This window comes from Amblyomma americanum, chromosome 3 (assembly GCF_052857255.1).
Source record: "Amblyomma americanum isolate KBUSLIRL-KWMA chromosome 3, ASM5285725v1, whole genome shotgun sequence".
In the NCBI taxonomy this organism is placed as follows: domain Eukaryota; kingdom Metazoa; phylum Arthropoda; class Arachnida; order Ixodida; family Ixodidae; genus Amblyomma; species Amblyomma americanum.
Genome location: NC_135499.1, coordinates 107,263,905 through 107,291,835, shown reverse-complemented (window position 1 = coordinate 107,291,835; position 27,931 = coordinate 107,263,905). Strand labels below are relative to the sequence as shown.

Here is a 27,931-nt window from a genome sequence, read left to right as displayed (position 1 = left end):
CATACGTGCTGCTTCAGCCGCTCTTTCTGACAAGCTGCTCGTTTTGACTCCAGTCACGGGTTCGGCTAGTCTCCGCAGTACTGGCGAAGGGAGAGGCGTTTATGACGCCAGCCCCCAAGATCAGCGGCAAAAAGTCGCCGGATTCGCGCGTCCTACGCGGCGACCACGTTGCTTTCGTGGGCGCCGTCGGCCTGGTCTCTGCAGCCGTGTGCATTGCGGTGCCGGTCGCACTGAGCTTTCACCTGACCCGCTGTTCGGGCAGCGACTGCTTGTCGCTGGAGCGAGACATGCAGTCCGCCATGGACCCCGGCGCGGACCCCTGCCGCGACTTCTACCGGTACGTCTGCGGCGGTTGGGTACGAAGCAGGACGCAGTACCGGTTCGCCTCCTTCAAGTACGACGCCATCTGGAGCCAGGAGATGATGCGGGAACTGGTCGTGCACGTCAATACCGAGCCGCGGCATCGTCAGGAAAGCCGAGACAAAGTGGCCATACTTTTGCTCAGGTGAGCCACGTCCGCTGCAGCTCAAGGCAAGGCGCCCAAAACTTAGGAGAGCAGAAAGTTGGGCTAGTTGGTCGATATGCATACTGAAGAAGTTGGCGCGCAACAACGAGGACAAGCGAGACGCTCGTCTTTGTTTGTCTCGCTTGTCCTCGTTGTTCCGCGCCAACTTCTTCAGTGCGCGCCCAAAACCTTTGACATGCCTGTCGGGTGAGCAGCGCAGTTATCTCCAGCTATCTCTGCAAATACTGTTTTAATTGTCGTCTACCCCGTCGTCGAGAGTATAGTGTAAACCCGAATTACCCTATAATGGAGTAAATGGTCTTCTAGTTCACTCTGTACACGAGTAATTGGCACAGAATATTGTGTCCAAGCCCCAGGGTAGGTTTTCATCCCTAAAATACGAAATACTTTTGGCAAGGCAACCCTGCACCTACGTCAATCATACTGATTTGATGCAGTTAGCAATGGAAGGGGATGACAACGGAGGTGTTGTGGTTAGCAGAAGAGGAGGTTAAAGAGCTTGGCATGTTTGAGGGGAATGTGTCTCCGCTGCCAAACGTAAGTATTCTTTATTTTTAGTGACTCCATGCAGGCTAGAAGACCATTAGCTCCATTATAGGGCAAGCTCTGTCGCTTTTTTCTCGGCTTAGCCGTCTTTGAGCCGCCGTGAGCTGCTACATAAAGCTACCATTGACGAGGTAGTCAAGACTTTTCTTTATTGGCTCATACTCCCGGTCGAGATCCTGTCCGTTCGTTACATCGCCAACCGGAAGTCACGACAACGGAAGTGACGGCATACCCACACTTCGACGTCGGCCGATTTGCACAAAAATCGATGTCCAGCCTAATTCGACTACGACGAACAGCATGCTGACCACCAAACTTGGGCGGAGTGACCCCAAATTTGGCCCGGGTCACCCCCGAAATTCGACCTTGGCCGATTTGCACCAAAATCGATGTCCTGCCTAATTCGGCTACGCCGAACACCATAATGACCCCGAAATTGTTCTCTGTCTTGTCTTATTGCTCGCTGGACATGGATTATACTGTGTGCACTTGCGGCAAGCGTCGAGCGCAAGTCCTCTGTGGAAGTTCGAGACAGTGCCCAGCAATAAAAAGAACACGTATTTTTATTCCTCTTGTAAACAGTGCAAATATCTATAGAGCACATTAAGTCCTTAAAGTTTACTTCGTTTGCTCGCAAGACTCAAAAGCTTGTTTCGAGACGTTCTTGGGTAGAATGAACGACTCGTACCGGGACGTGACTTTCATTGTCACAGTAATCATCAAAAGTCACTGCGCATATATGAGGAGCAGTCATGGTTTAGAACAATGGACTTCGGATTATCTTGCCATTAGCTGGAGATTTGAGCTGCTGGTTGCGTTCGCTGCGCAGGGGAATTTTAGGTCAGTAAGCAGTCGTTCCGTGTGGCTCGTTGGCTGCCCTGTGCACTGTATGTATCACAACATACATTGACGCAGCATCGTAGGAACATCCTGCCCCTCAAATCTCAACAAGCACGTCAAGATTCCTTTCTCCCTACGCACAGCGTGATTTAGTGGCAGGTGTGATTTAAACCATGATTGCCCCAGACCTACAATTTCTGGGTCCGCGCAAGTTTTGTGCGCACGTGTTACATTTAGTAGAAGTGGTGGAACCTAGACTTAAGTGACGTCGAAATTAGTAAGATCCCACCAATATGTTACAAATGGTATTAAATCGACTGGATGTCATGGGGCTATGCGCGCATAGTCATTGGAAATTCCATCGTGAGGGCAACTGGCAAGGTTCCAGCGGGGGAATTGGCGTATTAAAATGACGCCAATGGATGGCTCCGCGCTGCCAGCTGAGCTATGCGGCGCCGCATCTATATGCGGTATAACCTTTGCAAACATGGTGTGCGGCCACGGGCCACCCATGGACAAGCTAAATACGCTTGCTGAATTTTTCGTGTGTTTTATTTTGCATCCGGTGACGTAATGCATTCTAAAACCTCTTTTTCGTTCTCAAAAGCAACAAACAATAACAAAGACGATTTAGTCATCACGTCACAGCTTCAGCCAATGTAGTCAATCGGGCCTGGTACCTTTGATCGATTTTGCCCACGACAGTGATGTTTCAGAAGCATTTCTCTGCGCAGGTGTCACGCCGCTATCGACAACGAAGCATCCATTGCCGACTTTCTGCGCCATCTTGGGCTCACCTGGCCTGAAAAGTCACGCTCCAATGCGTTCGAGGTACGGCGACTGTGGCATAACTATAGCTCGTGAAGGCTCGACATGGTTTACTGGCTTGATTCAGCACTGCGGTTCGTATATCTGTGCGTAATCGCAGTGACGTTCGCCACACACTGACTAGTATCGAGGAACAGTGAGGAGATTGAGTACCCCTTGAATGAATCATCCGATTCGATGCCTTTCTCGTATACCTGCAGGTATTCGGCGCTTGTTTGGGGTGATGACTAACGCTGAAAATATTTACGGTTAAAACTCGATCTAACGAAAGCCGATTTTACGAGTTCCTGATCTAACGAACAAATTTTGATTCCCCGGGAAGGGCCCATAGGATTCAATGTTCTCAGTAAAACGAGATAGCTAAACAAACGACCGCAAAACACGATTTAACGATTTTTTTCGGCCATAATTGAGTAAAAAAGGCGATTTCTCACTATTTTGCCCACAGTGTCTTGCAGCTTGTTGGCAACGTGCCAGCAGTTAGATCTAAGCGCCGAAGTCACGGCCCTGGTTTTATTCTGACGGGGCAAAACGCTGCGCCGCTGCACGGAACAAAGCACTCAGCAGTAGGCGGCGCTTCCCGCCTTCGCTTCCAATCCGTTTTACCAGATAGCGCTTCCATGCACACGCGATTTGTAACGCAGAACGCAACGGGAAGTTAATGCTAGACTTCTGTGAGCGGCGTAACCTAGTTATTTTAAACAGAGAATGTAAATGTGTGGGACAAATCACGTGGGAACCCCGTAACGCCGGCGGCGGCGGCGCCTTAACAGCCAAAAATGTCGCCTTTCGCTGGGACGAAAACGCGGAGAATGCTTTTGGGGCCCTGAAAAGGAAGCTAATGAGTGCACCGCTGTTGCGCCACCCGGATTTTAGTTTGCCCTTCGTTATGGCCACAGATGCGTCAAAGTTCGCAGTTGGTGCCGTGCTATCTCAGGTTATCGAGGGCAAAGAACATCCCGTTGCTTTTGCTAGCCGACAGCTGAGCCCCACAGAGCAAAAGTACGGAGCTACGGAAAGGGAGTGCCTCGCCGTTGTCTGGGCAGTAAAGCACTTCAGATGCTACCTTTACGGCCGCAAATTCAAGCTAGTCACAGACTGCCATCCTCTGAAATGGGTGATGAGTGTCAGGGACCCTAGCTCGCGACTCGCTAGATGGAATCTACACCTGCAGGAATACTGCTTTGAAGTTGAGCACAAGTCAGGAAAGACACATCTGAATGCTGATGCACTCAGCCGCACAGCTGCCGTGGCAGCTATAGATGAGTTTGTCCCCGTAGTCGACCCCGCCGAATTACGCACAGAGCAGTGCAAAGATCCTGACCTGAAGCGAATAATCGAAAGCTTAGAGGGCGCATCATCTCACCCCGAACAGCTAGGTTATTTCATTGGCAAAGACGGCACCCTGTGTCGGCGCACGAGGCCAACCAGGAAAGGGAGACCAGAGAAAACCGCTTGGGAGAGAGTCGTCATACCTCGGTCGTGGACAGAAAGGGTTCTTCGCGCGTTTCACGATGCGCCATGCGCCGGTCATTTTGGCGTAGCGAAGACACGCAGGCGTGTGGAGCGTTTTTACTTTTGGAGTGGCATGCGACAGGATGTTAGAGACTACTGTGCGAAGTGTCATTCCTGTCTCGAAAGAAAAACACCCAAGGGACGAAGACCAGCTCCAATTCAGCCGTTCCCTGAGGTTTCGGCTCCCTTCGAGCGGACAGGTATGGACATAATGGACCCATTGCCCACGACCACTTCCGGAAACAAGTACATTTTAGTATTTGTCGACCACCTTTCAAAATACGCGGAAGCGGTAGCACTCCCAGATCAGAAGGCAGACACGGTTGCAAGAGCATTTGTCGAACAGATCGTGCTCCGACATGGACCCCCGAGGCAACTCTTGACAGATCGGGGAACGAACTTCGTGTCGCAGCTAATGAGGAGAGTTTGCGAGCTGCTTAAGATCGCTAAGAAGCAGACAACACCGTACCATCCGGCTTGCAACGGCGCGGTGGAGCGACTGAACCAAACCGTGGCCGGGTTCCTGTCGCATTTTGTTTCGCGCGACCAGCGGGACTGGGACTTGTGGCTCCCGTATGCAATGTTTGCCTACAATTCCGCAGCACACGAGAGCACGGGCGAATCGCCATTCTTTCTTCTCTACGGCCGAGACCCGGACCAGCCTAGTGAAGTGCCAGAGGGCCCCCGTCGTGTCCCATACGCTTCACTGGACGACTATAAGGTTGAGCTAGAATCGCGCTTGCAAGTGGCGAGGGACATCGCAAAGGAGGCCTTAAAGAAAGCGGCGAAGCGCAGGAAGGAGGTGCACGATCGCAGTGCTAGAGACGCGCCGTTTGATGTGGGGGACAGCGTGTACATTGAAAACTGCCAAAGGCAGATTGGGCTAGCTCGTAAGTTCCAGACGAAGTGGAGAGGACCGTGCGAGGTTGTCGAGAAGCTTTCTCCGGTAAACTTCAGAGTCCGAGACGTAAACCGGCGCTTGATAAGGATACACGCAAATCGCCTCAAGTCGGCACCGGTTCAGTATTCACGAAATGAGGAAAGGGAAAGCGCGGATTTTGATGGGGACAGAAGTGAAGCGGAGCGCGCAGATAGTTCGCATGAAACGCCCTCTCCTGCATTTGTTCGGCAGGCGCCAGAGGTGACGGCCGGAATGCCACCGGATTTACTTCATGCATTGCTAGAAGAAGAAGCGCGCGAGGTTGCCGCGCAGATAACGCCAAGAGAGGCTCCTGCCACGAGCCCTCGCGAGTCCCAAAGCAGACAAAGGGTCACAGACTTACTTAGTATGACCCATGAAGGCCGATATCCGCTGCGAAATCGGAAAGCTAAGTCGGACTAATGGCGTAAACAGAGCGGAGTTTTGAACTGGTTAGAATTGTGTAATGCCACAGCTCATAACATTGCTATGTGCTTATGTGTTAAGTTATCGGAGTTGGTAGTTAAACCTTTCTGTCATTAAGTAACACCTTCACAGGAGAGCATGCGGAGCGCATGCAGAACCTGCCCTACTTCCTTTCGTTATCTATATTTTTGTCTGTGCCGTGATCGTGCTAGAAGTGGGAGCTTCTTTGTAACTGTGGTAAATTTATTTCGTCCAGTTTGGACTAGAAAGGAGAGGCTTGGGTGCTGAGTTTCATGTTTATCTGTAAAAGAAGATCAGTGCTGCCCCTGGAGACGCCAGTTATGACAGCGGAGGCATATGGTGTTGTGCAGCGGTGTTGAGTGCAGCGAAAAGTGTTTTGTCGGACGCACTGTGCGAGGCGATTCAGAAAGACAAGGGGAGCTGCGTGGACTCAAATGTTCGGAGAACATTCTTCTGGAGGGTGAGCGAGTGTGACATTCCTTGTGTGCTACGAGGTACATTCCTTGTGTGTGCTACGAGGATCCACGTTCGACGGCGCGGCGTAGACGGAGACCCAGATGACAGGCATCATCAATTACCCAGCCATGCTCGTTGAGAGTGACAACCAGAACGAAGGGGTTTAAGCCCAACCGGACCCAACCGGACCCGCCGCCGCCGCCGCGGGGAAACAGGCTTTATCCTCCCCAATTGGCGTGGCGGTTCCAGTGGCGGCCCTTCCGAGCACATTCCAGGGCAAGGGAACTGTCAGCGATCCAGAGCGCGCCGTACCACAGCCGACGCTATGCGCTACCGCGAAGACAACATTCTTTCCCTCTGACTCAACACGTGAAGGGGGCGAGACCATAAGTGGGGTGGTATGTTTGTGCGCCCAAGTGAAAGCCCTAGCCCCCCCCCCCCCTCCTTCCCCTCCGGCGTGGGCGTGCTCACCCTAGGGAGTGTGGAGAAGAGGATATAAAAATGGACAAGCAGTACGGAAGAAGAACGCTCAGGACGACATCGTTCGCCAAGAGGGCCTTCAGTGCCGAAGCCCGACGGCGTGCAGCTTCTGCCAGCAACCGCTCGAGCCCAACTCCGGAGCCACTCCATCGCCCCCATGAAGTCGTCGGCACGTAAGCTCGGACGCCCCAGCCTCTGATGTATAATCTTAATCATGTGTAATTATTGAATATACCTGTTTGTTTAAACTGAGCCATACGGTGTCTCTTTGCCTCTCCGTCCCGTGTGGACCTGCGCATTATGGGGGTCATCACAACAGGCAAACGACCATTGACTACTGTTTAATGTCGCGGGGGATGTATAGCAAGCTCGCAATAATGGAAATAGACAAAGAGGGGAAGTATAGCCTCGGAAGTGATCATAAGCGTATTAGTCTACAATTAGGAGCCCTAATCAAAAGAGAAATGCATAGAAGCTAAAAAGAGAACGCAAAATTAAACGACGAACAAATAGCGCTAATAGCTGCCGGTATAGAGGAGGCAATAGAGAAATGCCAAATGGAAAAGTGGGATTATAATCAGTTAGAACCGCTCATTAGTACAAATATAAAAGTTGTAAAAGGAGTAAACCGCTGGAGAGGAAAGACGAAGCCATGAAGCTGGTATGGAACACGGAAATAGGGAGGCTATCCAACAACGTTGGTTGGCATCTCGGGAACACAGAGAAACAAAGAGGGCGCAGTTATCTGAAGAGGAAATAGGCCAAAAATGGGAATCTTTTCGGCAAAATAAACAGCAAGTGCAGGTCCTCGTCAAGGCTAAAATAAAGCAGTCCTCTGATCGCTGGCTGGCTGAAGTTCACGATGCAACTAAAGGGGGGCCAAGAAAATTCTGGAACCATATAAGCTGGCTGGGCAAAGCGAATCAAATAGAGCAGGAACCGATTCAAGATGCTGAAGGAAAATGTTTAGAGTGAGACGACGCTGTAAACTACATTACATTAGTTATAGCTGAGTCATTTAGGAAAGACGATAGGGTAATGATCCCAAACGAAGGAGCAACACAGTATGGCACAATAGAAAACAGCATAGAGCGGACCGGTCTGACTGGAAAAGGGCGGAAGAAAATATTCTGAAATTCACATCCGCAGGGATAGACGAAATACCAATCAAGCTGATTAATGAACTCGGCCCAAGAAGCAAGGAAACGCTGATAAAAGCATTAGAGGCAGTCATAACAAATAAGCAAATTCCGCACAGCTGGAGAAAAAGTAAAATGAATTTGATTTATAAAGGGAAATTCGATTAGAGGAACATATGCAATCTTTCCGACCGATTACGATAACGTCTGTTTATACAGGCTAGCGATGCAGGCGATAAAATTAAAGATGCAGTCATGGGTAGAAAGTAATAGAATACTCGGAGAACTTCAAAACGGGTTCAGAAGTGGTAGGCGCTTAGATGATTGCCTGTTCGTGCTTACCCAGTGCATAGAAATAGCTAAGGCGGAAAACAGACCTCTCTATTTAGCCTTCTTGGACATAAGCGGTGCATACGACGAAGTTAACAGGGAACTCCTGTGGAACATATTAAAAGATGAAGGCATCAGTCACGAGGTTATTGGTTTTCTAGAGCAAATTTATCGAGAAAATAAAGTTGAAATATTATAGGAAGGGATTAAGAGTGCGACAAGTGTCGAGGTACACACAGGATTAAGGCAAACTTGTCCTCGTATCACCGCTGCTGTTCATGCTTTATATAATTAATATGGAAAGAAGGCTACAAGGAAGCAATCTCGGTTATAATCTGTCGTACAGATTAGGCGGAAAGGCTCCTGAGCAAAGACTACCGGGTTTTATGTGTGTGGACGATATTGCAGTGTCAGTAGATATATCCAGGAAGATTTGCAAACTCTGGTTAATTGCTGTATAGATGAAGGAGACAGTCTAGGTTTCAGTGTTAGCGCAACTAAGTCAGGTGTGGTGATTTTCAACGATACAGCTGATCAGGTGCCCAGCGACGGCTGCTATCAGAAAACGGCTCCTCAGGGAGGTGGGCCTGCGGTGGAACCGCGAAAGTGACTTCGTGAAGTGGACAATGGACAACCGTTTCATTAACAACCTCTGCGACTACCTCAGCGCAACGGTTCTTCACTCCTTCTTTTAACTTTCAATCCCGTGCATTCCTTCCCCCCTTTCCTTTTCAACTTATGCCTCATGGCACACTTCTCGAATAAAAAAAAAAGGTGCTTACAATACAAGGCCACAAAATACCCCGAGTGACCGAATACAAATCTCTCTGGGTATGGGCAAACGAAGGTCAGATGTACATGGAAAAGCACGAGCATTTTCTCATGGCAAAAGGGCGAAGAAATGCCGGAATAATGAAACATAGGGCATTGTGGGGGTACAACAGGTATGAAGTACTGAGAGGTATTTGGAAAGGAATAGCGGTGCCGGGGCTTACTTTCCGGAATGCGGTTCAATGCTTAAGGGCAGAAGTTCAGTCGAGATAAGAAGTAAATCAGAGAGCTGTTGGAAGATTAGCACTAGATGCCCACGGGAAAACCACAAAGGAGGTAGTACAGGGGGATATGGGCTGGACATCGTTCGAAGAACGGGTAGCTCAGAGCAAAATTCTATGCGAAGAACGCCTGAGGAAATTGGACGATAACAAGTGTGAAGATAAGGTATTTAAATACCTATACAGAAAGAGCGTTGACTCACAATGGCGGGAAAGAACTGGGAAGCTAACCAGTAAGTATGCCAGACACGAGCAAGACACAGCATTAAACGACAGGTTAAAAACGTCGAAGGTAAAAATTGGATAGATTCAATGGAAAAGAAGCATAGTGTAGAACTATATCGATGCTGGAAAAGGCAGATCAGGAAGGAAACGTTTTATGATAACTCAAGAGGCAGTGCCCTCCTCTTTGAAGCTTGGTCAGGGTGTCTTAGAACGCACAGCTACAAAAAGAAATTTAATGAAGAAGACGGCACATGTGCTGTGTGGGGTAAATCTGTAGAAACAATAGAACACCTCATTCTAAAATGTGATGGTATCCATCCCGATGTCGATGCAGGCACAGTCACTCTTCCCGAGGCCCTAGGGTTTAGAGATAATAGTTATATAAATAAATCTGCAGTGAAAATTAGCAAAAAGCGATTGAAAGATTGGTGGCTCAAAAGCAGAGAGATGACATAAGGTTAAAAGTGTAGGAATATGTATTTAAAGAAAATGGCGAATTTTAATAACATTTTACAACAAAGTTCAACAAAAATAAAGAAAAAAGCCCTGACTGACTGATTGATTGATTGATTTGGACCCCTTTCTTGGACATTAAAACGCACAGCGCGGGTTTTCGGCAAATGCATGCGATAGCGCGGTAGCTTTTGGGTGCGGCTACGTTGCAATTTAAGATTTTTAACTCCGGAGAAATGCCTTCCTCAGTTTTACGAATTTCATAAATTAACGAAATAATTGGTGGCTGCTCTTCACTTCGTTAAATCGCGTATTAAAATAAATATAATGAGAAAGCACTCGGAAAAGCACAGAAGAAATAGTAATGTGTTGTTAGCGCTCGAGTGCCCTGATATCAACCGCATTCCTCCCTGCGCTAATAAGACAATTTGAGGTGGCACGCATCGTCGACGCGGGTGCGCACTGCTCCCCTCTTATCACGACTATACGGTATCTCTGATCATAGCTGCCTTTGAGCCGCCACCGAAACGGCGGCTCAAAAGCAGCGACAAAACTGCACTGAAAAAAGAAATTGACAGGATGGTGTGACATTCCGTGTGTGCTACGAGGATCCACGTTCGACGGCGCGGCGTAGACGGAGACCCGTGACAGCGGCATCATCAATTACCCAGCCATGCTCTTTGAGTGACGACCAGAACAACCGGACCCGCCGCCGCCCCGGGGAAACAGGCTTTATCCTCCCCAATTTCCGGGCACATTCCAGGACAAGGGAGCTGTCAGCGATCCAGAGCGCGCCGTACCACAGCCGACGCTATGCGCTACCGCGAAGACAACATTCTTTCCCTCTGACTCAACACGTGAAGGGGGCGAGACCATAAGTGGTGTAGTATGTTTGTGCGCCCAAGTGAAAGCCCTAGCCCCCCCTCCTTCCCCTTACGACGTGGGCTATCGCCGGGAAGGCACCCACAGCTTCCCGCCGTGCCTCGTGAACAAAAGAGCATTCCCAGAAGGGCCGTGACGGACACCTGTCATGGCGGACAGGCAAGACTCGCCAAGAATGTGGAAAGACAGGCGCTAGTGAATTAGCTCCGAAGAGAGAGCCTGTGTATACTCTCACTTGAGAGAGAGTGGTGGCGTTTTTGTTGTTTATTTAGTTTGTATTGTTAACAGACTCTGGGTTCGAGGCTAAGCCCAACCCAAGGGGTGGTCCCCATCTCGCATGTTATTTTGGATTGGAGAATTGATGCTTTGGGCGGGCCACTGGAAATGACCGCCCTTAGTCCTTTGTTAATCAAGTGCTTAAAAGCACATGTAAACGGATGCAGTCCAGTCTGAGCTGGGGCTCCATGCTTAGCATGTAATGTGATGCTACTTAGGCACTAACCTGCCCGGTCGATGAGTAAAGAAGTGCAAAGTTTGTTCTGTTGTAAAATTATGCTCTGCTGTCATCATCTACAAGCTCGCCTCCTGTTCATCTTCCAAGCCGAACGACACTAGAGGAAGGGTTTGTGAACCATCCTCGAAGAAACGGACGACTATTGAAATTCTACTGCATACACGCTCAGGACGACATCGTTCGCGAAGAGGGCCTTCAGCGCCGAAGCCCGACGGCGTGCAGCTTCTGCCAGCAACCGCTCGAGCCCAACTCCGGAGCCACTCCATCGCCCCCATGAAGTCGGCACGTAAGCTCGGACGCCCCAGCCTCTGATGTATAATCTTCATCATGTGTAATTGTTGAATATACCTGTTTGTTTAAACTGAGCCATACGGTGTCTCTTTGCCTCTCCGTCCCGTGTGGACCTGCGCATTATGGGGGTCATCACACTGGTGTCAGAAGTGGGGTCTCAAAAGCAAATGTCCTCTGAATGCTGTGACATTCATGACTTCAAAATTGTAATCAAAAGGGAATCACGGGACTGATTGTGGGACTTTTACCCCCATTTGAGAGGCTTGAGGCACTGGAGGGCTTGAAAAAAAAATGACTGTATCTGAGGGAGCTCCCACTCCACAGCCGTCGCTCGGAGCAAGCATGCTGGCATTAGGAAGCGTCATTCCGACGTTTACGGGAGATAAGACAGGGGTTCCAATCTGCGATTTCTTTTCCATGCTAGAAGAGATTGGGAAAATGGGGGGATGGTCCGATGCTCAAATGCTGGGAATGGCGAGATGTAAGATGGCAGGAGCTGCTCATGATTTTGCATGGCGAGACGAAAAAGTAAAATCCACAAAATCATTTGCGGAATTTAAGAAGCTCGCGTTTGAGCATTTTGACACTGAACCACGTCACGTGCGAGTACAGAGGTTCCGTGACGCCGGACAGATGGTAGGGGAGGACGTGCGAACGTTTGCGTCGCGGCTTCAGCGCTTAGCGCGCGATACGTTAAGCAGGGAGGAGGAAGGAGACCAGCTTAAGAAGAAATACGCGGAGGATATACTTAAAGAGGAAATGACCGCTTTGTTCGTGGCTGGTCTGCAAGACCCCGTGCGCCGGTTCGTGCTCTCGCGCAAGCCGAGCAATTTCGACCAAGCCGTGGAGGCCGCATTGGATGAGGAACAAAATGAGGCGTTAACGACAGCCGCAGCGAGAGTACGCGTCATAGAGAGAGCGGTGCTCAACCCTGAGGTTGCTCTCTTGACAGAGCGGTTAGATCGCTTAGAACAGCTGCTATCTCAGCAGGTAGAATGCCAGGTTGAAGCGCGCGCTCAACAGCGCCCATTCGCTGGAAACCGGAGACCGCCACAAAGCTACAGGCGCGGTATGCGAGATTTTGAAGAAATCGTATGCTTCGCTTGCCAGGGTCGCGGACACATCGCCAGGTTCTGCCAAAACGTGCGCCGTGGGGAGCCACAAAGAGAAGCAGGCGAGACACGCCCTAAGCAAGCCTACAGCGGAGCTCCAGATACCGAGTCAAAAAACTAGTTAGTCCTCCCCAGCCTGAGGAGCGTGGGGAGGGAGCAGTAGATGATGAGGTGGTGGTAGTTTGTGTGGCCGACGAGGCATGCCCTGTTGTGCGTTGCAAGTTAAATGGTTGTTGTATGGAATTGTTGATAGATACGGGGTCAAAGGTGACATTGCTTAAGGAGAGCAGTTTTAACACGCTTCGAAGGAAGGGGGACCGCGAGGTGTTGGAAGCGTCTGGTGGTATGGCAACCAAATTTGTAGGCATAACGGGGGATCCTCTTGGCATAAGTGGACTCTACCGGTTACACTTCTCTCTCGGCGGAATTGCATTGGAGCACCCCTGCTACGTATGCCCGGACACGGTGTCTCTGCCAAACGGAGTGTCAGGTATATTAGGGCAGGATTTTTTGAGAAAAGGGAAGGTAGTAGTCTCATTCTCTGAGGAAGAGGTTAATGCGGGCGGCTCAAAAGTTCCGTTTTTGAACAGGAGAGGGGCTGAGATTCGCATTACCGATATTGACACCCGTCAAACAGTGGGATCATTGGAGAAGGTATATTCGCGGGTTGCCGTCCGGCTGGTCGAGGAGGCGGTCGTCCTTCCTTGGTCGGAGCACATTTTGTACGCGTTTGTGCCTTCAGATGTAGAGAGCGGCGCCGTGGGAGTGCTTGAGCCGGTCGACTCTCTCAGCAATGGCCTGAAGGCAGCCGCGTGCCTCGTGACAGTTAATGACGCCCACAGAGTGCCCCTACGGGTGGTTAACTGTAGCCAGCAGCCACTGAGCCTTCCCAAGAACAAAACATTGGCTTTCTTCACCTCTGCGATAGAGCAACGTGAGCCCACCGATACGGTACTCGCAACTGTAGAGCATGCTAGTCCTTCGGCTGCTCCAAAGGTGTCGTTCGATCTTTCTCACGTAAAATCCAGGGAGAGGGAGGCTCTGGCTGGTTTGCTGAACGACTACTCGGAGGTATTCGCCGCGTCCAACCTGGATTTGGGCTGCTGTGGCGTTATAAAGCACAGGATAGAAACCGGCACTTCATCGCCCGTTTACCAGCGTGCGTACAGGATTCCTTACTCCCAACGTGAGGAGATGGAGCGGCAGGTGCAGGACCTGATTGATCGCGGCATTGTCGAACACTCAAAGTCACCCTGGGGAGCACCAGCACTATTGGTGGAAAAGCCAGATGGCTCGTATCGATTGGTAGTGGACTACCGCAAACTAAATGCCGTAACTCGCATCGATCCATACCCCATCCCCAATATACAGGAGACGCTTTCTCAGCTGGGCTCTGCCAGGTACTTCACGGTAGTGGACATGGCGGCGGAATTCTGGCAGATAGCAATGGATCCGGCAGATGCCGAGAAAACGGCATTCAACACGCCCTCAGGGCACTATGAATGGAAAAGAATGCCGATGGGTCTGGCCAACAGCCCTGCTGTCTGGCAGAGAACCGCTGATGTTATCGTGGCAGGTCTTCTGGGGAGGCTGTGCTTCGTGTATATGGATGACATTATCATATACAGTGACAGTTTTGAGAACCATTTGCGCGATATTGAGCAGGTTTTGGTGCGACTAAGAGGAGCGGGTCTCAAGCTGAAGCCCTCTAAGTGCCAATTCCTCAAAAACGAGGTGAAGTACCTCGGGCACGTTGTTTCAGCTGACGGCGTGCGACCGGACCCTGAGAAACTAAGGTGTGTCTCGGATTTTCCATCCCCGACTAGCGTCCGCCAGGTCCGGCAGTTTCTCGGCCTGATCGGTTACTACCGAAGGCACATAGAGGAGTTCGCCAAGCTCGCTAAGCCGCTCACCGCCTTAACAGCCAAAAATGTCGCCTTTCGCTGGGACGAAAACGCGGAGAATTCTTTTGGGGCCCTGAAAAGGAAGCTAATGAGTGCACCGCTGTTGCGCCACCCGGATTTTAATTTGCCCTTCGTTATGGCCACAGATGCGTCAAAGTTCGCAGTTGGTGCCGTGCTATCTCAGGTTATCGAGGGCAAAGAACATCCCGTTGCTTTTGCTAGCCGACAGCTGAGCCCCACAGAGCAAAAGTACGGAGCTACGGAAAGGGAGTGCCTCGCCGTTGTCTGGGCAGTAAAGCACTTCAGATGCTACCTTTACGGCCGCAAATTCAAGCTAGTCACAGACTGCCATCCTCTGAAATGGGTGATGAGTGTCAGGGACCCTAGCTCGCGACTCGCTAGATGGAATCTACACCTGCAGGAATACTGCTTTGAAGTTGAGCACAAGTCAGGAAAGACACATCTGAATGCTGATGCACTCAGCCGCACAGCTGCCGTGGCAGCTATAGATGAGTTTGTCCCCGTAGTCGACCCCGCCGAATTACGCACAGAGCAGTGCAAAGATCCTGACCTGAAGCGAATAATCGAAAGCTTAGAGGGCGCACCGTCTCACCCCGAACAGCTAGGTTATTTCATTGACAAAGACGGCACCCTGTGTCGGCGCACGAGGCCAACCAGGAAAGGGAGACCAGAGAAAACCGCTTGGGAGAGAGTCGTCATACCTCGGTCGTGGACAGAAAGGGTTCTTCGCGAGTTTCACGATGCGCCATGCGCCGGTCATTTTGGCGTAGCAAAGACACGCAGGCGTGTGGAGCGTTTGTACTTTTGGAGTGGCATGCGACAGGATGTTAGAGACTACTGTGCTGTGTTTTCTTTTCTCTTTTTTTTTCCTCTTTATATTTTTTTTACCATGCGCTGCCTCTGTTTGCCATGTATTGGGGTGCGGGCCTAGTCAAGCCTATGTCAGGCTTTTTGTCTGTACTCCAAACATCCTTGAGATGTTGAATAAAGATTGTATTGTACTGTGCGAAGTGTCATTCCTGTCTCGAAAGAAAAACACCCAAGGGACGAAGACCAGCTCCAATTCAGCCGTTCCCTGAGGTTTCGGCTCCCTTCGAGCGGACAGGTATGGACATAAAGGGCCCATTGCCCACGACCACTTCCGGAAACAAGTACATTTTAGTATTTGTCGATCACCTTTCAAAATACGCGGAAGCGGTAGCACTCCCAGATCAGAAGGCAGACACGGTTGCAAGAGCATTTGTCGAACAGATCGTGCTCCGACATGGACCCCCGAGGCAACTCTTGACAGATCGGGGAACGAACTTCGTGTCGCAGCTAATGAGGAGAGTTTGCGAGCTGCTTAAGATCGCTAAGAAGCAGAAACCCCCTTCCATCCGGCTTGCAACGGCGCGGTGGAGCGACTGAACCAAACCGTGGCCGGGTTCCTGTCGCATTTTGTTTCGCGCGACCAGCGGGACTGGGACTTGTGGCTCCCGTATGCAATGTTTGCCTACAATTCCGCAGCACACGAGAGCACGGGCGAATCGCCATTCTTTCTTCTCTACGGCCGAGACCCGGACCAGCCTAGTGAAGTGCCAGAGGGCCCCCGTCGTGTCCCATACGCTTCACTGGACGACTATAAGGTTGAGCTAGAATCGCGCTTGCAAGTGGCGAGGGACATCGCAAAGGAGTCCTTAAAGAAAGCGGCGAAGCGCAGGAAGGAGGTGCACGATCGCAGTGCTAGAGACGCGCCGTTTAATGTGAGGGACAGCGTGTACATTGAAAACTGCCAAAGGCAGATTGGGCTAGCTCGTAAGTTCCAGACGAAGTGGAGAGGACCGTGCGAGGTTGTCGAGAAGCTTTCTCCGGTAAACTTCAGAGTCCGAGACGTGAACCGGCGCTTGATAAGGATACACGCAAATCGCCTCAAGTCGGCACCGGTTCAGTATTCACGAAATGAGGAAAGGGAAAGCGCGGATTTTGATGGGGACAGAAGTGAAGCGGAGCGCGCAGATAGTTCGCAAGAAACGCCCTCTCCTGCATTTGTTCGGCAGGCGCCCGAGGTGACGGCCAGAATGCCACCGGATTTACTTCATGCATTGCTAGAAGAAGAAGCGCGCGAGGTTGCCGCGCAGATAACGCCAGGAGAGGCTCCTGCCACGAGCCCTCGCGAGTCCCAAAGCAGACAAAGGGGCACAGACTTACCTAGTATGACTCATGAAGGCCGATATCCGCTGCGAAATCGGAAAGCTAAGTCGGACTAATGGCGTAAACAGAGCGGAGTTTTGAACTGGTTAGAATTGTGTAATGCCACAGCTCATAACATTGCTATGTGCTTATGTGTTAAGTTATCGGAGTTGGTAGTTAAATCTTTCTGTCATTAAGTAACACCTTCACAGGAGAGCATGCGGAGCGCATGCAGAACCTGCCCTACTTCCTTTCGTTATCTATATTTTTGTCTGTGCCGTGATCGTGCTAGAAGTGGGAGCTCCTTTGTAACTGTGGTAAATTTATTTCGTCCAGTTTGGACTAGAAAGGAGAGGCTTGGGTGCTGAGTTTTATGTTTATCTGTAAAAGAAGATCAGGGCTGCCCCTGGAGACGCCAGTATTGACAGCGGAGGCATATGGTGTTGTGCAGTGGTGTTGAGTGCAGCGAAAAGTGTTTTGTCGGACGCACTGTGCGAGGCGATTCAGAAAGACAAGGGGAGCTGCGTGGACTCAAATGTTCGGAGAACATTCTTCTGGAGGGTGAGCGAGTGTGACATTCCGTGTGTGCTACGAGGATCCACGTTCGACGGCGCGGCGTAGACGGAGACCCGTGACAGCGGCATCATCAATTACCCAGCCATGCTCTTTGAGTGACGACCAGAACAACCGGTCCCGCCGCCGCCCCGGGGAAACAGGCTTTATCCTCCCCAATTTCCGGGCACATTCCAGGACAAGGGAGCTGTCAGCGATCCAGAGCGCGCCGTACCACAGCCGACGCTATGCGCTACCGCGAAGACAACATTCTTTCCCTCTGACTCAACACGTGAAGGGGGCGAGACCATAAGTGGTGTAGTATGTTTGTGCGCCCAAGTGAAAGCCCTAGCCCCCCCTCCTTCCCCTTACGACGTGGGCTATCGCCGGGAAGGCACCCACAGCTTCCCGCCGTGCCTCGTGAACAAAAGAGCATTCCCAGAAGGGCCGTGACGGACACCTGTCATGGCGGACAGGCAAGACTCGCCAAGAATGTGGAAAGACAGGCGCTAGTGAATTAGCTCCGAAGAGAGAGCCTGTGTATACTCTCACTTGAGAGAGAGTGGTGGCGTTTTTGTTGTTTATTTAGTTTGTATTGTTAACAGACTCTGGGTTCGAGGCTAAGCCCAATCCAAGGGGTGGTCCCCATCTCGCATGTTATTTTGGATTGGAGAATTGATGCTTTGGGCGGGCCACTGGAAATGACCGCCCTTAGTCCTTTGTTAATCAAGTGCTTAAAAGCACATGTAAACGGATGCAGTCCAGTCTGAGCTGGGGCTCCATGCTTAGCATGTAATGTGATGCTACTTAGGCACTAACCTGCCCGGTCGATGAGTAAAGAAGTGCAAAGTTTGTTCTGTTGTAAAATTATGCTCTGCTGACATCATCTACAAGCTCGCCTCCTGTTCATCTTCCAAGCCGAACGACACTAGAGGAAGGGTTTGTGAACCATCCTCGAAGAAACGGACGACTATTGAAATTCTACTGCATACACGCTCAGGACGACATCGTTCGCGAAGAGGGCCTTCAGCGCCGAAGCCCGACGGCGTGCAGCTTCTGCCAGCAACCGCTCGAGCCCAACTCCGGAGCCACTCCATCGCCCCCATGAAGTCGTCGGCACGTAAGCTCGGACGCCCCAGCCTCTGATGTATAATCTTCATCATGTGTAATTGTTGAATATACCTGTTTGTTTAAACTGAGCCATACGGTGTCTCTTTGCCTCTCCGTCCCGTGTGGACCTGCGCATTATGGGGGTCATCAAAATGGTGTACCACTGGTTAACGCGAGATTCAGTGACAGCTGTTACGGAATTTGTACTGACATGTTGTGGTAGAGAATATGAGAGCGACCTCACATCTGTGCGGTTCCAGGGCGCTGTTTTTAGTTTAACGCACATAGACGTCTTCCGTCTATGTGTCCGCCGCTCTATACAGAAGCGCTGTGCCGACGACATCCTCCCCTCAGGCGGTGCGCTTCGCAGCAGCTGTCGCAGGTACACCGTGCTACATTCCTCCGCTCCCGCCATACATCCATCAACTTCTTTCCACGGTAACCACTTTCCGGATGGTTGCCGTGGTACGCCTTCCTACGCTCTCGCCATAGCCTCCTCCTCTCGCCGTAGCCTAATTCCGTGGCAACCCTCTTTGTCCTCCTCAGGTAACTACCGTCCGGTTCCCATGGCAACCGCGTGCCAGTTGCGCCTTCTCACGCTATCGCCATATCCTCCTCCTACCACGGTAACCGTCATCCGGATGGTAACTTCCTACCGGTTGCCCATTTCTCCGCTCACGGGATGCCTTCGTCCTTGCACGGTAACCCCCTTTCGAGTGTTTCTCATGCAACGCACCCATCGGTTACGCCGACAGCGACAGACGACGTCCTACAACGACGCGAAACCCAGGAATGGGCGCTTAGCAGGTGTCGCTGTAAAACATGCGAGCTCTAATTACCACTCGTAACATACTTTCTGGGGAGGGTATGACAGGAAGCAGCCATTTTTCACGCTCACATTTGCGTCACCGCCAGCACTCGATGCAAATGTATCCGTTTGCATCGGTGGATTTATGCAAACGTGATGCTGTCAATTATACAGACAGAGTACTGTACTTAAATGCTACCAGTTACTAAGCTGCGAATCAAAATCCAGCGACAACCTGCGGCCATGTTCTTGGAGCAAAACAGATTGTAGCGCCTCATGTGAACTTAACCACGCTGCCGGTGGCGCCCGCGGTTTTGTTTTTCGTCACATCTATGCCTTGAACAGAACACGGGGATAGTTCTGAATGCAGCAGGTGGCGTTGCAATCCACTAACCTCCAAATTTTGGCCCCAGTCAGACGCGGGATTTCGTAGCGTAAGCTACATTGGCCACGAACTTGCGATTTCGCTGTGGCGGTGCTCCGAGGAGGCACAGAGAGAGACCTTGAGCCGTTGCCTAGCAACCGCCGCAGCTGGGTGGACGCCACGCGCTCGCCGCTACTGGCATGACGTCACACCGCGCGCATCGCCGCCACCGCATTTGGTATGACGTCACACCGCTTCCCTCTGTTGCGCTTGCCTCCGCTCGCTTCGCCAGCTGTGTCGCATGCCTGATAACATGTCGGAGGATTGAAACGGAGAGCTCGCGTGCGCCGCAGCCGCAGATGAGGCGGCAGTATGGACGGCGACAAGTCTGCTAAGCAGAAGGAGGCCTGGAATCGACATCGGAACGAGACGAAGAGGAGACGAATCGCCCAGGAAAGAAAGGAACAGCGCGCCGAACGACTGGCTAAACGCCGTGAATATGCCGCCGCGAGACGGGCACGTTATGTGTCGTCTTTAATGCAACAAAATAGCTAGACAACCAGACTAACCTCGACTTACAGTCAAGATTAACCAAGGCTAACCAAGCTATGCGTTAACTTTCGCTACGTATATCCTGGCATAGCCAAGCTAAGCCACTGCCAATTTTTTAGAAGTGGCCCCTTGCGGGCAGTGTTACAACTGGTACGACTAAAGAGCTCCGCAATCCGGTTAGGAGAGATATGACGTGACATATTCGCGGTGCTCACCCAAAATTCTGCCGCAGGTTCTCGACATCATGGCGGCTGCTTCACTCGATTACGGCTTTTCGATTCTGTGGACGTTCGCGGTTGGACGCAACCCCCGCCACCCCCGGCGCAGCGCCCTCTACCTGACGCTGGACGTGAGCCTGCGGTTCTGGATGCTCAGAACCAATTCTCTTGAGGACAGCGGTCAGCTGGGACACTTTCTGCGCGTGTGCGCTGAGCGCATCGGCGTCACCGGGCAGTCGTACGATCGCATGATCCGCACCGTCGTGAGGACGCATATGTGAGTTGGTGCGGCCTTTCAAGGCAGAATGCAGTTCCCCGGGTTTTATTGTTTCAAAGAGGCAATTCAAAAAAAGTTCCCGCACCTTGAACCCGCGTAAGGAGTGAAGAGAATACGCCTGTAGCTTTCAAATGGAATTGTTTAACGGGTGAGCTCGTTTTGCAAAACAAAATGAACTCTGCAGCGGTGCCCCGTTTGAAGACACCAGGGAACTTATAGGATATAGAGCTTTTCAAGCACCTCGGGAAAGTTGGTTTTCTGGGCTGTACAAATAACGTGGATGGGTGGGGGGGGGGGGGGGTAATCTTCAGCTCTTTCCTGTATAACGAGCACAGCCCAATATGGCGGCGCCCATTGACCTCTTTTTGAAAAGGTCCATGAGAAGGCTCAGAACGTCGACATCTACCTGGAACGTCGTGGAAGCATTTCAGCACGGCTACGAAAATTCCTGAAATCTGGTTCCCTCTCCCGTGGTAGTGATAAGGCTGCGTGCCGCCGGCGATAAAGGAGGAACTTAACCAAAGGACAGAGAAAACGGGGGCATTTCGGAACAACTTTATCGTTATCTGATGATGCAATATGTAAGCCGCTTGTTGCAGTCGGATCATTTTGATGGGCTAGTGAAGACGCGCCGATGATAGCGAATTAACTGGGGGGGGGGGGGGGGGGCACTTGTTTTCCTGTCCTGCATGGGGCGATCGCTTAAGGGGCGCTGTATGCCCAGTCATTAAGGGCATTAAATGATTTCGCCTGGACGAACTGCATTCTTCAGCGTACAGATTCAACGGGAGCGTAGCGGGGGCACATCGGAGTGCAGTTTTATTTGGATGGCATCAGTGTACACGTCATGGAGCAAAATCCACTGTCCGGTGCCACGAAATTCGATGATTGGTCGGGAGAGGTCACTGAGTTTGTGACGGCATCACAACTTGCCCTGACGGGTCACCCTGATTGGTCGGGAGAGGTCACGTGAGCTTGTGACGGCATCACAATCTGCTCACCGGGTTGTGAGCAACCTATTAAAAATCACGAAAAAAAATGCTACAATACATGTGAGCCCGGAGCGCGAACTTTCATCCTTTTAACCTGTATATACCTATCATCGTCATCGCTCGCCTTTGTTTTCAGGCTCACTCGCTGAGCGCTAGGTTTTTCTGGAAAAAAAAGACGTTTGTTCATGCGATGGCTCCACCACAGGAAAGCGGATATCTGCTAGCACAGCTAACAGTCCGAATATGGCGGCTGATGTTCCGACAATCGCAAATAAACTGGCGCGCACACGCACGTTTGTTGCAATGGAAGCTATAACAAATGTGAAATTTAATGCTAGCGCATTCCACTCTTCAGGTGACTTAGGTGTCCCCATAGTTTCTTGCGTTTATCTTTCGTTGCGGCAGGATTGCGGTTTCCATTTGCCACTTTTCTGTCTTCACGAAAGGTCATCGAGAACGCCTACAGTACAGTCGGCGAAATCAGCGCATGCTGAGAGGAGGACGACAGTTAAGAATAGCATGGTGACGGAGAGCAGAGAGGAATAAGACTGAAGGAAGTTGGGCGCATTTACTGGAAAGACGGTTATTACTGTGTGTGCCGAGTTTTAAGCTTACTGAGCTCACTAACGTGCAAGGTGCGCCACTCAGAGTGGGAACATTTGAACGCGTTGTTTTGTGGCTCTCGCAGCTGGCTCCGCGTGAGCCGGCAGGCGGTCTGCTGTACACAAGCCAAAAAGGCACTTTTCGACCATCCCAAAACCACCTAAAAGAAATGTTCATGGTGGAACCAAGCAGAACCACGCGTTCTAGTGTTACCACTGGAAATTGTCCTCCACTTTGTATATCCCCATGCAACCCCCCCCCCCCCCCCCCCCCCGCCCATAACGCATAACGCAGGGAGATCAAGATGATTCTGGGTGCCAAATACGTGGCTAGCAGGCCCGAGTTCATGAACTACAGCGACGTGGAGCTGAGGCAGGCCGTGAACAGACACCTGCCGGACGATTCGCAGCAGTGGCCCAAGGACGTGCTGGTGTGTCTGCAGCTGTCACGGTTCGCCATGTTCCGCGACAGCCTGCGGGACTCGGAGAAGGCGGCTAACTACAAGGAGTACATGGGCGCCTACGTTGTCTGGAAGATGGCGAGCTTCGCGTCGCGCTCCATAACGCACGAGTTGATGGCGGGCTCGAACATGCTGCTCAACACAGACAGGTATCTCGCCTTGATGTGTTCGACCATGATCACAGCCGAACTGCCGCTGGCCGTCTGGAAGCACTACCAGGACAAGATCGACAACGCTTCGCGCCTGGCCATCTTCGACATCTACGCCCGAGTGCGAGGGGCCCTCGTCGACGCCGTCGCTCGCCACGACAGGGGCGTCGCCGACATGATAGCCAAGTTTTCGGACACGCTAGCCGTCAGCGCCTTCAACATGAGCCTCAGGAGAGGCCTGCTGGAGCACTTGTACAGGTTTGTGCCGCGGCTGCGAGCGTCCGGCACGTTTCTGGCTCTGCTGACCGAGGTGGCCGCGTCGTCGATGGCGATGCTCAAGAGATCCATGCTGTCGCCAAACACTAGCCTGATGCACGTTCCGCACCTGTACGGCAACGTGGCCTACCGACTGCTGGTGGCGCGTGAGATCGAGGTCCCGCCGACGTCGCTTCTCTGGCCGCTGTTCCACTACCGGTACCCGGCCGCGGTGAACATGGCGCTTCTGGGCACGCTCATCGCGCGCAGGCTCCTCGAGATGGTGTACTACATGTTCTTCCTGGTACGTCACTCTCCTGTTTACGTGAACAGCCTTTCGAAAGTTCAGAGCCCAATGTGGTTTGCTCAGCCGAGTAGTAAGGCTGTTGGAATATCCATGGAGGTCCAAACCTTCTGATGGTGAGGACCACTGTTCCTCGTGCCTTCAAGTGATTTGGAATGCTAGGTATCCATAACGAACCACACGGCGTGTCCTATGGAATTAAAGCCGCGTGGGCTGTGAACTTTTGGCAAAGGCTGTACGTCGCGACATGCAGTACACGAGTCGATGTAAATATGTGAGGGCCATTGACGTCGGGCATAAGTAACAATTGACTCAAGATAGAGACCAAATTTTATAAGCGATTCAGAATCTAAATTGCCTCTGTTGAGTCGAATTCATTGAGAATGTCGAGTGTTCTTTTGGATACGAGTTACACATGCTTCACACAAACATTTCATGCCCTGCCCGCTCTACGTATGTATCACGGCTCATCAAAAATTAAGTCAGTAAGCCTGATTTCAACCAAAATTTGATGTGTGAAAAAAAAATGACGGACGATTTAGCGTGGTTTGACCAAATGCGATTTGTGTGCGCTGGCCCTTCGGTTTTCGCTTCGGTTTTCGCACAGATAGAAGATCGGTTAATGCTCGTATATGCGGAATTGGCCATTCTCAACTTTGCATTCACATATCGCTGGATGTCCTCATACCACTCCTGGCGCAGTGGTATATACAGCCACTGCCCTGCGATGGCAGGTGCTCTCAACGGTGGGGCTTGTGCGACCCAGGTTGCTCTTCCCGCGCGACCTCTAGCGATAAATCATCAATGTAACTGCCACCTGCCACGGTGCGCAGTTTTGTATCAATCCGGTTTGCAGGTTGTGACGAAGCCACAAGGATATGTGACCTAGGTGGCCCACCTACCTCCTAGGCTGATTCTCTGGGGATTTTTTGCTGATCTTTCGCTCACGGTCAACGACGCCAACGTGGCCGAAGGCGACGCCGGACTTTCTGCGACACGAGCTCCTTAATGCTATCGCATAAAAAAAGGGGGGGGAAACACGAAGCATGCCTACGAGCGGCTCAACCACTTCAGAAACAGACCTAGCGAAAGTCGCTTAGTTGAGACCGTTACCAAAACTAATCCTTCTGCCTATATGTCTTTACTTTGACTTCCGTGTTCTTGTCCTCGATGCTTCGTAAGCTCCCGTGCTAGGGCAGTGGATTTTAAGGATGGAGGATTTCACGGCAGCAATTTTGATAGCAGAACCACCACGGAGGCTGTTCTGACTGCGGCGTGCGGGCTGGGCAGTGGCGGATCAAGAGAATCTGGGATCTCTGGTCACATGTGCCAAGTGGGCTTGGGAAAGGGCTTTTAGGGAAAAGGGGATGAAGGATAAAAGAAGGGCAAGCGCTCGTCCCTGTCTACTTCTATGTCCGTGTGTTTTTGTTGCGCCCCTGTGTCCACCTGAAAAGATATGAACCAACACGCCCAAATACAAGTACTTCAGAGCTATCGCTCTCACTTCTGCCCCCAGGGGAAAACTATGAACTACTGGGAGTGATTATTTTACTGCGATAGCAGTACGTCCTGTTTCGGCGAAAAGCGTGGGGTATAAGTGTGTATATTGTGTGTATATAGCCTCCAAGGCTTGTGCGAATGTTTTTTTTTTAAGGCATATGCCTTGCTTCATTGAGCCCGTCTGTGTGTGTGTGTGCGCGCGCGTGTGTGTGATAACACTTGATGACACCCACAAAAGATGGCGTCCTCATGCAACCTGGCGGGCGACGGTTAAATTAATGATTGGTCGCGCGAGGTTGCTGAGAAGAGCAACCCGGATCGCTCAAGTCCCACCGGTGGCAGCACCTGACATCCTAGGTCAGTGGTGCACCACTTAACCGCTGCATTACTGCGGCGTGAGGTGTATGAGGACTCCAAGGGATCTATGAATGTAAAGTTGAGAATGACCTCATGCAGTCGGTCGGCGCATCCGAATTGAACTTGATGCTGCAGTTGGTGGGGAAAGAGGGGAGGGCGGAGACTGCCTTCACGAAACTATGACCCGCCAATCAGAAGGAATGCGGAGGCGTCGCGGCGGAGGCTACGTTGAGCCATGCAGCGGTAGAATTGCCAGCTGCGTGGCATCGGGTTACAGCGCGCCGTAGCACGCGGCGACTGCGTTCACAAAGCGAGCGGGTGGGCTTACGCCTTCTAACACGTAAGCAGTCTTATACCCCTGTCACACGGGACTTTTTCTCGGCCTTTGCCGTAAAGTTGTCTTATTGCACTAAAGGAGCAAAACCGAAAAGGAGCAGCGACGTTGCTACACGGCAAATCCAAAGGAGCTAGAACGCGGCCTCCGTGAATGCCAAAAGTCACCGCTGTGTGTGAAGCGGCGCTAGTAACATTATGAAATTAAAGCAGACGGTAGCACTTCAGCTAAGAGTGCATTCGTTTATGTTGGGAAAAGTAGCTATCACGATAATAAACGAGCGTTCTGACGGTGAGAAACGGATATTTTAAAACAAAGTTTCTTTTTTTTTTCTTCATCGTTCTCGGTCCGACCATGGTAGGCGCACTTTTCCGTTCGGCTCCTCGTTGTGTTCGAGAAGCGTGCTTTGTTGCTCGTGTCTTTGTGCACACAAGCAAACTCAAAACACGCACACAACAAAGAGTAAACGATGAAAAACAGCAAAGCGAGATGCGCAAGCACGTGTGTGTCGATGCGGCTGCTGAAAAGCGTTCAAGTCCTTTCTTAGCAGTGTGGATGTCTTTAGTCATAGCCTCCTCTACGGTTAAGTGCACTGTAACGCAAAATTAACCATTAAATAAGGTAAACTATATATTTTTTTACGGTTTCCAAATTAAAATTGCGTCAATTTTTTATTATTTGAGCTCGCTAGCTGGCTCTGCCGTCTGGGTTGCTCCTTTAAGCAAATTTAAGGCCGCTGACGGCCGCCTTTATTGCTACAGACCTTTATCGCAAAGGTCTCGACGCTTTGCCGTGTAGATGCGCGTCACGCGCCTTTGGGGCAAAGGACCTTAATTTCTAAGGCCTTACAAGTGCCCGTGTGACAGGGGTATTAACTGTCTCTGCAGACTTTCTTTTTTTTTTTTTGGTTCGATGCGAATTCGAAGCGAATAGAAATTTTCTTCGCATAATTTCGCAATGCTTTGCCGTAAGCTTTTATTACATGAAAGAATGGAGAAAGGGCATGGAAGTTTTGGCGCAGTCAATGAAGGTGTACGTAAAAATTAACCTCTTGCAAAAATGGTCGTCCGAAGTGGAATTATACGCTGAGCCGACCTATTTTCTACCTATTTTGAGGACGGTAACGACAAGACAAACACCTCAGCACAACTTACAGTTGTAATTAGCAAACACTTGAGTCTCGCCTGTTAAGAGGATTTTTCCGGCTTCAGTTGTTGCAGCAGAAAGACGCTGTTAAAGAACTACAGCATAGATTGAAGACAACGAAGTCGTATGTTTTCAGCCTCAAATATTTCGTGACTATCGCTGCTAGTTATGCTAAAGTGCTTATGTCTAGTGGTACTTGCGCCCACGTCTTCTGTGTCCATGGTTGAGCGAAATATTCGAGAGGCAATCATGCACGGCTCGTGCACTCTAAACCCGAATACGCCTATATGGGAGTCATAAAGGGATTAAACTGTCCTCTATACCGCACTCCCTTTTATAAAATAGATTGCACTAGAGGACAGCTTACTGCCTTTTTACTCCTTTATGATTAGAGTGTGGTGCTTCCCTCGCAGGACGACGAGTTTCGGCGTGTGCCTCCGTCGCTGGTGCGGTTCCCGGGCCCGCTGAAGGACCTGGTGGAGGGCGTGAAGCGAGACCTGGCCGACGGGCTACGCCGCACCCAGAACAGGACCGCACCGGAGGCAGAGGTCGAGGACCTCGCGCAAGTCGTGCTCGCGGGGCGCCTGGCGTACAGCGCACTGGCCACGGTAACGTCGCCGAAGCCGTCCGAGTACTTCTCGGCGATGCCCGGGGACCGCCTCTTCTATATGGCGAGCTGCTTCAAGCACTGTCGCTGGACACCGGGGCAGCGTGAGTGGGCTGAGTGCAATCTGGTCGTCCCGAGACTGCCCGGCTTTGCCCGTGCGTTCGGCTGCGAGGACGCCGAGAACTCTACTGGGGCCGGTGCCCGAGCACTAACACCTCCAACGATGGCATCTAGTGTCGGAAGCCCGGCGGCTTGAAGAACGTGTCGCGCCAGTTCTATTCCAGCGGTCGTTCACTGCTGCTACTACTTTTCACTTGTCTTCCCAACACGGACATCCGTGCATGCATTTTAAGCGTTCCCGCTTAAGTCATGTACAGATGTTAGTGCAAATGGTGCGTCTCATACTATAGCGGAGTATTGTTTTACTATTAACGAAAATTGTACTTCTCTGCTGCTTCCGGCGAACAGAAGGAAATACTCGAATGTCGATCTTGACAAGGTATCGCCGTAGCACGAGGATTATTGCTCTCTTTTTGTTTATTATTTATACGTGCAATGTTCTTGCAAGCAGTTAGTGCCACCGGTATTCTCTTCATTTATTCTGCTTTAGGCTGTGTGAAGTATGCTGCGTTTCTTCTCTCTGACGCTGTCCTCACAAGCGTTTCGCGAGTTTTTTAACCTTATTTGGGTGGTG

At 51.1% G+C, this 27,931-nt stretch overlaps 1 protein-coding gene across 1 annotated transcript; it reads left to right on the top strand.

Moving 5' to 3' along the window:
• On the top strand, window positions 1-27,705 carry LOC144123207 (uncharacterized). Its single transcript, XM_077656080.1, has 5 exons — window positions 1-505; window positions 2,647-2,743; window positions 20,268-20,530; window positions 22,420-23,293; window positions 27,044-27,705. Exons 1-5 carry the CDS (start codon window positions 102-104, stop codon window positions 27,491-27,493), a joined length of 2,088 nt encoding a protein of 695 aa, XP_077512206.1. The 5' UTR covers window positions 1-101; the 3' UTR covers window positions 27,494-27,705.
• Window positions 27,706-27,931: the final 226 nt, after the last annotated feature.